General features: G+C 38.6%; 1 protein-coding gene across 2 annotated transcripts in view; it reads left to right on the forward strand.

The window, feature by feature from the left end:
• Positions 1 to 13,787, forward strand: part of GMDS (GDP-mannose 4,6-dehydratase) — a 429,522-nt gene that overhangs the window by 167,952 nt on the left and 247,783 nt on the right. For both annotated transcript variants that reach the window (XM_072853190.1, XM_072853191.1), the window contains 2 exons: positions 1,872 to 2,064; positions 2,920 to 3,024. In XM_072853190.1, the coding sequence (XP_072709291.1) occupies positions 1,872 to 2,064; positions 2,920 to 3,024 (298 nt within the window). The remainder of the gene's footprint in view (positions 1 to 1,871; positions 2,065 to 2,919; positions 3,025 to 13,787) is intronic.

The raw sequence follows: 13,787 nt of genomic DNA on the forward strand, positions 1-13,787 counted from the left end.
GATTAAAACAAAAAATGCTCAGCACTTCTCAGTAGATCAGTGCTCAATTTCAGCTGGGTCATACCAGGTTAAGAAGCCAAAGTATCAGGTTTCTTTTTTTTTTCTTTTGGTTAGAAAAAAATAAAAAGTAAGGTTTCTTTTTCTTTATACCATTAGCTATTTCAGATCAAAACTGTTTGAGAACATTTTTATTTTGGAGCACAGTAACACAATTTAGATTATTTCACACCTGTATTAAATTAACCATAAGTGCAAATTCAAATTAATCTAATTATTTTTATTTCATCTGCTATGTAAATAAGCGTTAAACCTCTAGTGATTACTGAATAAGGAAAGTGGCTTAATAGGAGAAATTAATACAGGGCTATCTGTCTGAATCTGCAGAGAGCCTGAAAAAATAACTGGTAAATGACAGGTTTCACTGTGATAGCTCAGCTTGTCCAGCTATGGTCATTTACGCTCTACTCCATTAGTAGTTACCCTATCACTGAAGACTAATGAAGGGGGGAATCATAGATTTGTACTATCTGACTTTGGTAATGTCTCATTAACCTCTAGCCTAGATCATATAAAAAAAACAACGTATAAAAAACCATTGCCATCACTCTAGAGCTCGTTCCTGAAAGTCAATCATCAGCCAGAGGCGACATAGGTAGAGTAATTTTTCCGTGGGTCAGGTCGATGGAGGAGATTGCTCTAAAGATCCATTCCCCTTTCCTTTTTTATAACATTGGCAGTATAAACAGGGAACATCTTTTTGAAAACTGGCATACGGAAGCAAAATCCCTGGTTTGGAGAGAGGATGTAGAGGAAGGAGGAACATGCCTCTGGGATGAGCACCAGTGGGAGAAAATTCTTCAGAATCCAGGAGCTCCACCAGCACATCCAAACAACCAGGCTGTACCCACCAAACAAGCCGAGTGATCTCCCTTCTGAGCGTTTTTTCTCCTGCTTGCAGATTTAGGTGGCCACAACACATCTCTTACCGTCAGCTTATTTTTCCCAGTTTTTAGTTTTCTTCTGTAACTGCAAGGAATAGAATTAATATATTTTTGAAACACTCTGAAAGCTTAGACTCAAGCATTGTCTTGTGGCCTATGCCACAATCACGCTCCTCATAAAGATAACTGAGAACTACTGGAGTGGGGAGAGAAAGAGCAGTCTTGGCCCAGCAGCGTGCATGAGTTTATTATCATACTTCAAAGGATATGTCAGCTGGAGGAGATGTCAGGTTTCTTTTGGATACCTCCACCCTTTGCTCTCCCACTTCATCATGCCCATAATCTCTGTGTAAAAGCCACAGCTCTGGGACACCTTAGTCAGGTGGGGTTGGGAGTCTTATTTGATAGCAGATATTTCTAGTCTTCTCTCCGTTTTGATGTGTGTTTAAATTGTAAAACTTTGCACCTTGTTTAAAGTTTGTGGATTTGTTTAATGCATGTTTATGCTGTCATGCTGTCTGTCTAACCTAATATCTTTTTAAAAATGTATTTTGGGCAATTTTAACCAAATTCAAGTGTGTCAAAGATATTAAGCCCAAGTGAATATTGTGAAAATAGGCAAGCGTGGAGATGAGAGAGAGCCTGATGATGCTCCCACTGTGGGGAGGCTTACCCCTTACTTCACATGGGAAAATAATCCTGAGGGAGAGAACAGGGAACACCAGTCTTTTGGTTCTGCTATTTATGGAACTACTTGTTTATTCTTAGAAATCCTTTGAGGGTACTTTTGTAAACTGAGCATCTACTCTGTACAGAAGTGTCTAGATGTTCTGTGACAAGTGATGTATTACTTTGGTTGTACATGATCACAGCATGTTCTGGTCCTCCTAGTAAAATTGATGGTTTTTTTTATTTCTTTCTCTCCCTAAGATTTCTTTCGACCTAGCAGAATATACTGCTGACGTTGATGGGGTTGGCACTTTACGGCTCCTAGATGCTATTAAGACCTGTGGCCTTATCAACTCTGTGAAGTTCTACCAAGCCTCCACCAGTGAACTTTTTGGAAAAGTGCAAGAAATCCCGCAAAAGGAGACCACCCCTTTTTACCCAAGATCGCCTTACGGTGAGGATCGCTGATGGTGTGTGTGGTGTCTGTCTGTCCGTTCTCCCCGCTCATGTCTCAGGGCTGAAATCATTTGGGTGTGAGATTAGAATGACGATAGAGCTAAAGTGACTAGACATGTCGAGAGGCATACCTTTATGAATTACTATATAAAAAGTATTTGCTGCCATTGCCCGGGGGTTGGAAATTAGCATCTCATTTCACAAGACCATGTTCATTCAGCTCAGAGGTAGAGAGTTCTTGTAGAGAGCGGGGGAAGGGTGGCTCTTCCTTCACAAAGGGTTGTGAGATACCACTGAAGTGATAAGGTTTCATATTTTTCGTTGCCTAAATGAAAAACTCCCAAGAGATCACTTCTTCCTTCATGAACTCGCATGAAATTTGAAACACTTATTAAAGCAATGTGCATGGAGGACTTTAGTGATAAAGTTTCAAATCAAGTTGAGTGTTAAGGCACCAGATTTTCGCTTTTATTCCTCCAAAGTAATATTTTTTTTATTAGCAGAGGTCACCACAGTGGCGTATTTCACACGCTCTGGCTGTGTTAATTATATTGTAAAAGAAAAAGTGCTATGCTTGAGTATGCATAAGAAAACAAGTGAGAAAGCGCCCTAACACTTCCTGGCCAGTTCAGAGGCTGCACAGAAAAGGAGTATTTTCCCATTCAGCTGCTGTTTATTGGGCTGGATATTTTTTCCATATGAAATGTGACACATATAGGGAATGAATCAAATTCTAACGCACTCCGCTGTTGAAATGTGGACTTCACCCTGCGTGTGAGAGAGATGTGTATGTGTGTCTGAGCTTTGTATAAGCAGAGAGGATATATGTAACACTTTAAAATTATTTTTGTAGGGGCAGCAAAACTGTATGCCTACTGGATTGTGGTGAACTTCAGAGAGGCCTACAATCTCTTTGCTGTGAACGGCATCCTCTTCAATCACGAAAGCCCCAGGAGAGGTTAGAAAATCCATGTGAAACTGTTCCCAACTTTGCGTACATCTGACCGGAAAAATGAAACAGTGCATCCACAGGTTTCATTTAAACTTGCCAAAATTCTGTAGGGAGAGTGTCATGACTCGTAGCCTGCTCACGGCATTTAATGCAGCCCCCCGGCAGTCTCAGAGCCTGCAGAACAGCAGCTTTCCCTTTCAAGCATCATATTCCATTTTGTAGCCCTCTGATGCCGAAGGGAGGCTTGTGTATCTGATTTTGGGTATCAGCGCTCTCGAGCGACTGCAATAACATCATAACATCCCTGAGTGTTCTTTCCCTCTTGATCATAAGTTAAGGCTAAAATCTTAAAATGACACATTAAAAGACAGGTTTTCTAAGCATTTAGGTGGGCAACTGCATAACAGATGCCGTTTCAGGTGTGACTTGTACTCAAGATTTTTATTTGCATGTAAACGTCAAATTAAGAGACAGAAATAACAGACCCTCTAAATTCATAAGACTAATGAGTACAGCCTGGTATATTTTGAAAAATTTGTGGATTATGGCCCATACCTTCTGACAAGATGGCTTTTAACACATGGCTTTAAAATGCCTTTCTGTTTAATCCTTAATAGCAATGCAGCTTAAATTCCACTTAATCATCCCTTTTCCTCTTGCAGTACTTTATGAACAATTAATACTGGTATTTAGTTTGAGCAAGAGTGCACAGTTGATTAAAAGTCTCTTATACAATGACAGGTTTCCTCTGCCCTTAAAGTACTGTGGCTGTAGAAAACACTATAAAATTAAACTTTAAATTAACACAGAAAACTGGATTCTCAGTGCAGAAGCCTTTTATTGTGGTCTGTTTCTAAAAGAAAAATAAATTCACATTTTACAGGAATGCAATTATATAAATTATAGCCTGGCACAAAATATAATAATTTTAATCATACTTACAAATATAAAATAGACCATAATTACAACTCTGCTTAAAAAAAAAAAAAGGAGAAAAAAGGAGTTGGTGTCAATAGAATTTAAATATTGATTTTGGTCTTTGGGAGTCACAGCTGCGAAACCTCATAGTACACTGGGTAGGCAGCATGTACAGTAAGTGGTGCATCACATACTTGGTGGTAGAAGTTGGTGCATCACTTCACTGGAGCAGATGACAGTACAAGTTCAAAATTAAAAGAGAATCAAATTCACTAGATTGTTTCATTTAGAAGCTCTAATACTACACAATTAAAACATTCTGACCAACATAAAGAATGAGGGAATATGCAATGACAAATATTAGCTTAGCATGATTTCTAGTAACACTAAGGAGCTACAAGATGAGATGGAAATCATAGGAACACATTTACCATTTGTGCTGCTTCTCTATAGGCTTGTGCCATTTTGAAGGAGGAGACGTTCAGTGCTCGTGGCTATTTTGATCCCTCTGACATTTGTTCCAGCTTTGACACTGCTGCAATGGAGCTTCCAATCTGAAGTCTCTTTTCAACACATTTAATGTCCCCTGGAGAACCCAAGTCTGTGCTGTGAAGTCTCAGGGTGTACCTTTGGTTGTGTGTATGTGCTGGGTGCAGTTTTAAGCCCCTTATGCCACGAACAGGAGTCTTGTCTTAGAAACAGTTTTGGTTGGCTCTGTTCACCTTAGCGGGACTACATGCCATGAAAGCACCTGTAACCACAGCCCACTGCCATTTGCTTAGTGTTTTTACGGGAGAAAGTCTGAAAATTTATACGGAGAAGAAAATGGAAACAAAGTAGTTTTGAGGTTGTTTCTTAATAGCCATTCGTCATTTTCCTAATGTTTTGAAGACTGCAAAGGCGCTTTGGGAGGAAAAGAGGATTTAACTGGGATTTCTAATTGCTATGCAGAGATGGTAATATATATGGAAGTTTTAAAATGCCTTATGGTTTGCCTTTTTTTTTCTTTTATTCTACTGATTTCAGAGATTAGGGATACCTAAATAAACCAATACATATTTTATTCCAATATTCCCTACCATTATTCCAGCTGGTTTAGTGTTACACTGAATTGATCGAATAGAACAGCCCACTGATGGTGATACTAAGTGCATCTTGTCCACACAAAACATAATGCCCGGGGATCCGTGGAGAGCAGAAGGTTGTGGCAGTGCTGCTTGCTGAGGTGCAGAGTAGATCTGTCCCGGCAGACAGTGTATATTTTTTCCCCATATCTGAACTGGTAGTCATACTTCTGAAAATTTCTGTAAGCTTCCTAGAGTGAATGTATTTATAGGGAAAGACTGTGAAGAGACAAATCCTAGTATTTCTTGTAGGCAGGGATCCATGAGGTATGTTACTCTGTAAGGCAATGGTAAGGATGGAGAGAATGCATTTTTGGTACCTGGCAGCCTGTGTTGTGGACTGTGATCAAACATAGAAGCATTTGTATTTGAAGTACCAGTACTCATGGTGAAGGATGATGAATTGCGGTTGTCTGCCAAGTGGCTGTTAGCAGCTGGTCACTGAGACTGAATTGAACAGACAATTGTAAAGAGTTTGCTTTGTGATCTCTCTTGATATAGTGCTCAGATATTATACTGCTGGGGCAGCGGTACACGAGCCTAGTGAAAATGACAACTGTCTAATCTCAAGAGCTGCTTCCCTGAGAAAGGAACTTAGGAATGTACACCTCTTATTTCAGAATACTAATTCTTCTCCTTATCCTTCCTGGGTTTAAGTCAGAAAGGAGCACCAGTAGTTAATCTTGTGTAGCCTGTATAATAATAGGGAAGTCTACACAGAATTCATAAGGGTAAAGAGTGCTTAAGTCTAATATGAGAGGTTTCCTATTTCGCAAAATTACCAAGGCTTGAGAGAAGTGCTGGCTTTGAGAAGCTCGTTTGATTTTCTACTTTTATCTTGCTCTATAAGACAAAGACCGTAACAGGAGTAGTTCTTAAGATATGACACCGTACTGCAAGTCTGAACACTTAAGTTTGCTGTGTGGGCTTGCTTTTAAGTCTGATGTTTCATGTTATGACAGCCACGGTGACTTTACAAAAAACACCAGTGATAAATTCCAGGTTGGTTGAACCCACTGTCTGAGCCTTACATCTTAATTTGGGAATAGTACAGCATTATTAAATTGCACAAATACTTGGGTCCCTACTCAAGAAATACATGTGTATCTAACAACAGAGAATATTATCTAAAATCTCATATGGAGTAAAATGAATGGCTATGTTAGACTAATCTTGATAAAATATACATCTAGTTTTAGCCTTTCTGTAGTACTTTCCTTTCTAATTTTTTCTTTATATTATATGTACTGCCTTTCATTTCTTAGTCACTTTAATAGTTTTATAAGACGAAATAGTCACTTTTTGACCAGTACATGCTTTTCAGCTCACATAAATCAACACAGCTGCACTGAAGTGAATAGGGTCATGTTGATTTATGCCAGCTGAGGGTCTGGCATAGTACTTCTAGTAATGGTCTGGTAATGTAAGATAAGCATAATTTGCTTGCTTTGGGGAAAAGACCTGTATTAGCAGTATACCGTGCTAAAGCTGATTTCTTCAGTTACTTTCATCAGTTTTATCCAGGTATAGCTCAATTGTTTCCTGATTTATGGCAATACCAAAAGAGAATGAGAACTTCCATTTCTGAAGCTTATTTATTGTCTAAATGTGACACTAGCTGAAAAGCAAAATGCTCTCTACAGGGGTAGTAAGCTACAAGGTCGCCTCTCTTTCCAAAAACAAAGGAACAAAAGAAAACCTAAAAAACTTTCCCAGAATGCTGCATCTTTTTGTTTGTTTGTTTTTTCCTGCAAGACAACATTATGGGATACCAAATGGGGCAGGTGGTGGCCACCAAGTTGCTGGTGGTGGCTGAACATGGCTCCCAGTATTACCAGTGTGGAAATGTCTGCCCTATAGCAATATTGGAATGATATTTCTGTTTAGTGAGATGACAGTTTTGACAGTGGAAGAGTGAGGCAATTAGCAAGTCTAGTTTTCAGGAAAGCTGGGGCTCGATCCAAGCCTTTTTTACACCATTGGAAAGATTCCTGTTCTTTTGTTGGGCTCTGGATCTCACTAATGCCTTCTTTTCTGAGTGAGAAAGCAAACTACTTGTTGACAGTGTCATTTGTTTCTTACCAGACAAGCCCTTCTTTTTTTTCTCCTCAGTTCTGTGTAAGAAGTTGTCTCAGGTTTACAAGATGTGCCTTTGGATGTCTGAGATAACTTTCTGATTTGGTTAACCACTTCATTGCTTGCCTCATCTGATCTTTATCTGCCAAGATGTACAAACATGTACAGCATGTTTCCTGACACAATGCAACAGAAGTTTTGTTTGTTTTTTGTTCCGTTTTTTTTTTTTTGCCTAAGTAATAAATACTTTGCCTCCACACATGACATCATTGCATAGATCATTCAGTAGGGAATTTTTGTTTGTCTGATACCAACCCTGGTAAAGCAGTTATCGTCAGACCATTGTTGTATAGCCAGAGGGAAAGGATACAACTGTTCATTTCTGTGATCTCTTTCAGCCGGGGAGGAAATGGCTAGGTGTTAGATTGCAGGCTGAATGTTGTCAAAGTACATGTAGTAAGATTAAAATGAAAAGAAATTATGATTTAAAGAGGATGGGGAGTGTTCTTTGCTTTTATTGTGCATCTGGATCACAGGTTTGCCGGGGGAAGGGGGTAAGAGGTTCCCCTACTCACTGTAAATACGTTTGGGTATCTTTTGAATGTATGTTTTTTGTTGTTACCTTTTTTTCAACAAGCTTTCAGTCTCCCCTTTGCCTCTATTTCACAGAGAAGGCAGAAGCAGATGGTGACATCTGCTACCGACTTTCACAAGAAATCCCTGCAATCTCTACTGTAACAGCTGCTCTTCTGCGTCTCCTATAAAGAGATGTAGCCAAAATCTGCCAGATTTCCCATTCTCATTTCTTTGGTTGAGGAGACTAATTGCTAGTCTCCTTACACGCTTTCTGTGCAAGAGGAGCTTGGTCAACCTAAAACCATTGGAAATACTAAGGGCTTTTGCTGGTGCTCTTTTTGTAAGTTTAGGCCTGCGAAAGACGTAAGTATGTAAAATTTTCAGTGCGGAGCTATGTCTCTTTCATTTAATACTCACGAATATACCTGAATAGCAAAAGTCAGCAGAGTGTTGCTTGTGTCTTGCTGACTCCTTGCTGGATGAGAAGAATGCAGGCTGGCTAGTATCATCAGGGATCGTCTGCCTAGCACATTGAAAACTTGATGGCAAGGTACCACGGCCAATGTAAAAGGAGTTACTCAGACAGTTGTGTGCTATAGAGCAGCCAAGATCATTTCATGCTTTTTAGTTTGCGTGTTTCAACAGAGAAAGCATGCAGTGTCCCGAAGACATGCATTCTTACTGGCTTTTTCTCCCTGCTGTGAGACTGATCCTGCTAAGTGATCCATGCAGGTGTTTTCTTATCTACACATGCAGTCAAATGTCAGTGGGGATAAATGTGGGCATTAGGGTCTACTTGTACAGATGGATTTGCAGTAATATTGACTGTAATAATAGAGAATTGCAAGGTAATACCTCTCTGCTATTTTACCTAAGTACGTGTGTTTTCCCCTTGAAAAAGATCTGATGTTACAAAATAAGTGAATTCACTTAATTCTGCTGATGTTGAACCTGATACTGACTAATTAGTACTGATCAGAGCACATCACAATATGTGGAGATTTTTTTGTCCAATTTTTATATTGCTAATAAGTCATCTTAATCTTAAACTTCTAGTGTCACTTTCCCAGTACTAGCCAATACTATGGTATATGAAGGCAGTGCAATCACACCAAAATACAAGTGGGCTTCCCTCTGTAAGCTTGTGTTTTCAAAGCAGTACCAGACTTCTGAAATAAGAACTGAAGGCTGAGAACATTTCTGCATGCCCTTAGCTTTCGGCATGCAAGTAGTCCAGGTCAGTGACATGGAACTTGTCACATATGAGAATGAAACAATCATGTACATGAACTGAATCAGTATATAAAAAGATATTTTTCTCAAGTGAGTCATTGATGAAGGAAGAGGCTGGGTTGAACAGTCTAATTACTGAAATCTTTTTGATTCAGTCTTCACAATGATAGTTTGTGGGAATCCTTACCATGTCTTAATTTTTTTTTCTTTTCAATCTTGAAGTAGCCCTGGTTCTGTAGTTCTCTATCTGATGCACTGTTCTGGGGTCTATCACCAGTTTATCTAAGTAGTTACGGATATAGCTCGTGCAAAAACTAATTTCTTGCCTGTGGGTTTAGATTTTTGGAACAGCTGCATTCGCAATCCAGATCTCTCCTTGAGCAAATTATTATCTTATCAGATGCATCTTTTTGTCATTAAATCATATGCTCCCTTGTGGCTTATACTGTGTTGAGAAGAAAGTAGATTACAGTTTTTGCTATTTTCCATGTTTGATTTCAACTTTTTTATCTAAAAAAACCCCAAAACAACAGAGCATCCACACAATTTACAAAATGTCAAAACTACTAAATTTAGAAAACCTTACCATATAATTCTTAACATTTCTGAAGTTATATTAGCAGATATCAGTGTTAGTTTCTTAAATTAAGAATTTGCAGACTTTTTTCTCTAATGAAATATCAGCCCAAAACTTTGAAATAAACTGTTATGCAAGATATGGAAGTCAGCAATGGGAAATGGAGTGGTCAGAGCATGTATCTCTGTTCTTATGGCTTCGTTAATGCACAAACTTGTAGCAAGGTTTTTAGAAATAATGTGTTTTATGTGCCTATTTGCCTATTTTTTTCCCATTGTTACATTTATTTATCCCCTGGCAAAACACAATGGAAAATGTGACCATTCTGTTTTTTTACGTATATATAAATGAGAACATGAACTGAAATACAGGCAAGAACTGGGAGTTTTATATTTTATATCTTGCCTTTACAACCTAGCTTAAAGTGAATGTGCAGTTTGCAGAAGGTCAGAACGGAACTGCCATAGTGGTTTCAGCCAGAAGTCCATTTAACCCAAGTATCCCATTGCCCCTGCTGGAACATTAGGGGAGAGCATAGGAGACGGTATAGAAACACAGTGGTCATCTCAGACCCCAGCAGCTGATGGATAAGAGACCATGCATGAAAAACACATCCCAGTCCGCTGCTCCCCCAGACCAGGGCTCTGTTGGAGTTCAGTCCAAGCTGCTGCATGTGAGAGCCTTTCTGAAGGAAACCGCTTTAGCTGGGGAATAACACCTCCTTTGGAAGCACGGTTAAGTCATAGCTCAGGTGTACCCAGAATCTAGGACAAGAGAGCATACTGCAGTTTACAGTTTCTCCAGATTTGGAGGCTCAGCTACAGTCAACCACTTCTGTACTTCTTGTTTTTGTCACTTGAGCCGTTTTTTCTTGCAGTTGCATCTACACGATTATTTTGTTCTGTCGTGAGTCACTAAGATTTCCTCCTGCATTTTCCCCTCAAATTTAAATAAAGTCATTGTCTTTCTGAAATAGTCAGAAGCAAGAAAGGAAAAAAAAAATCACACAGAGCAAAGGTCGCATCATTATTGCAAGAGGTATGTCGCATAAATGAATCTATCTTACATTGTTGATATTCTATAAGTAATGAAAGTTTAGTATTTTATTCATTGTTATTGTACTAATTATTTCCTAAACTTCTGAAGACCTGTGTCTTACTATGATTGTTTGCATAAATTCTCTCAAATATTTACATTTCTTGTGTGACATACTAGTGTAATTCTTCTTTGTCTACTTCCTAGTATGTAACCCAACATCAGTGATGCCAGTGTTCCCTTGGGAGTATGAAGTAACACCCATTAGAAATTGCTTAGGACTTATCTTTAGAGTGCTGGGTATCACTGCAGAGATGTTACTAAGTATGTGAGACTCTGTAGGACTTATTCTACAACCTTCAAATTTTGGGCATCATGTATCAAGTGCAGAAACTTGAAAGCAGGTTCATACACGCAGCTTGTATGTATACAGCGACTGCCACACGTACCAGGCCCATCTTAGTATCTGAAACATTTTCTCCGCAGTATGCATCCTGATTTCCTTAAAATAGCTCTCCCAAAGGCTCACAATTCCCTCTACTTGCTTTGTCTTGCATAATTTTAAAAATTATTTTAAAATAATCCATTAAAAGATCCATTAAAAGTGCATGTTGTTCTGAGAAAGTTATTTGAAATTAACCCACTCAGTCATTTAAGATATGGGGAACTGAACAAGAGAGACTGTAATTCACAATAAAACAGTTCCACCATTAGTGGTTCAAAAAGCACTGCAGAAGGAAATGTCAACTGATTATTCCTCAATAAAGTCTTCAGGATTCATTAAAAACAAATAAATGAGAAATGCAATGTAATCAGATGTCACCTCTGATAAGATTCATCATATAGTGGGATTTTATAGCAGTGTCATAGGAAGGTAAGCTACTTTATCTGAGGTCAGAGAGAAGGTTAGTGCATTTGGTCAGAGCTTGGTTTGAACTTAGGAACATTTTTTTTTTCTGCCTTGATTGCACTAAGTCTTTACTGAAAGTTCCCAGAAAGGTGTGTTTAAAAGTACAAAGCAAAACCACACAGACAAATGTTGCATGTATAGGTAGTTTGATTTCAGATCATTATATGCATTATGTACTTTCTGGGGGTGCATGAAAGCTTTATGTTTATAAATGTAACCTGTGTCACTTTGAAATAGCTGAAAATCTCAACAGCAGGACGGACTGCTGATTTGTGTCAGTCTTGTTCATCTAACTGCAAGTATTTTTTGAGCAGATTTTAACCTCTGTTACAAGGACTTACAGCAGTATATGCTGTCAGTTATATGTGTTTCCCACACTGTTGATGTGTGCACAGCATGCCAACCATGCTAAAATATTTCCTTTTCAAGGATTTACCTTTCATAGGCTCTTAAAATTTAGTTATATGTTCTACTTAATTGTTAGGCACCAATTGGCAAATGAGAGCTATGTCCAAAAGCATGAGTACTCTCAATTTACAAGTATTTATTGTAATTAAACCTGATACCACATGCTATTTAGATGTTGCAATATCAGTTGCGTATTTTGATCTCTATCGTATCTCACCCCTATAGAATGATAGCTGTTAACACAAAGGGTTGTGGGTTGCAGTTAGCAGGTTCCCCATGAGACCCTTCAGGGTTGCTCTTTGGTATGGGAAAACAAATTAAAACCAAGCCAACACAGAGAATATAATATCATGTTTTCTCTACTTTCTCTTAATTTTGCCCTAGGACATGTGAGTTTGAGAAGCACTGCTATAGAAAAGCTGCAGGAATGCTGATGGATTTTTATTTTTGATGGCAAGAGCTTGATTTCATGACATTAAATGTGAATAGATTTACAAATAGTAAAAGAATTGTCCAGCAAAGCAACTCAGGCCTCCCGTTTACATCCCTTTTTTTCTCATTTATATGAAAAACCTTACATTAAGAGAGATTTAAGGTGTTTATTCATTGCATCAATATCCATCAATAGGTGGATTGATGATATTTGCCAGAAACTTTAAAATAAAATCCTATAGTAATCCCAAGTCTAGGCAGTGTGAATCTGGTAAATTCAGAGCTCATTTTGGACTTAAAACAAACCCAGATAACATGAGAAAAACATCAGTAACACAGAGAAACATTTTACTTTGCATTTCTTTTTAAAACTTTTTGAAACAGTTGCTTTTAAGTTATAAATCTTCTTTTTGCTTTCTTGGTAACACCTTTCTCTTCTCAGCCCCACCTCATGCCCATATTCTGAGTCATTGGTAGGCATGTGTGCATCTATTAGGGATACCTGAGTTGCCTGGTATGCTATGCGCTCTCACACTGAGTTTCTGTTTGCTGCAGACTGTAAAAAAAAATTACAAGATCTTTTGTTACCATTATTGCACTTCTTCAAGCTAAATGGAGACATTGTGCACCTTCAAAGATCAGGAACAGTCCTTAAACTTCCCAAATTTTATATAGTTCTTGAAAACGGAGTAAATTGAAAATTGTCCCTGGTCTTAAGTGCTTTGTTCGTTAGGGATGATACCAGTGATATACTTCCTTTTAAGCATTTATGCTGAAGTGCCATTGAATCTTGAGCAAAGCCAATCCTGTGACCATACGAGGCATTTGAGTTTGCAAATACTCCTTTTTTCCATGCTGTTTGCTTGCATAAATATTGCATGCACCTGTCATTGAAAATCGGGCCAGTAATTGTTAATTTTAACGTGTTTTTCAGCAGGAATGTGACTTCCTTTTCTTAAATTCTTGCATTGATTTTTGATATCCTCTAGGTACATTGTAGGGAAAGTAGGAGATGGCAGAAGTGTTCTGTCTCTTCTTTAATAGGGGAATGGGATAGACTGATGCTAGTAGTGTGATTTGCTCTCGTGCTCTATTGGGGTAGCCATTCAGGTATCATGGACAAACCTCTCTGCCCTCTGTAAGGTCTAAAACTAGGCAATGTATGCGCTTCTCCTTTTCTGAGTAGCAGAATGGTGTGCCACTGTGTGTCCTGGGCCATAACCTGTCCAGATGCGCTGAGATTTCCAGGTAGTGATTTGAATCATCTGACTTTTGGTGAAAATTATATGTGCTTGTCATGCATCTGGGCTAGAAGGTGGCTCCATGGGTCTCCTTTATATTTGGTGTGTCCTCATAGAAATGGTGGCATTCCTACATTTAGGAGTGTCTCTGCCTTCAGGTCAGCATCACAGTCCTTGATATGTTCTAGTTCATGGTTTCTATTTGCAGTGCTCCTTGAGTTTCAGATGCTCTGTTTTCT

The sequence above is a fragment of the Ciconia boyciana genome, chromosome 2 (assembly GCF_034638445.1).
Source record: "Ciconia boyciana chromosome 2, ASM3463844v1, whole genome shotgun sequence".
In the NCBI taxonomy this organism is placed as follows: domain Eukaryota; kingdom Metazoa; phylum Chordata; class Aves; order Ciconiiformes; family Ciconiidae; genus Ciconia; species Ciconia boyciana.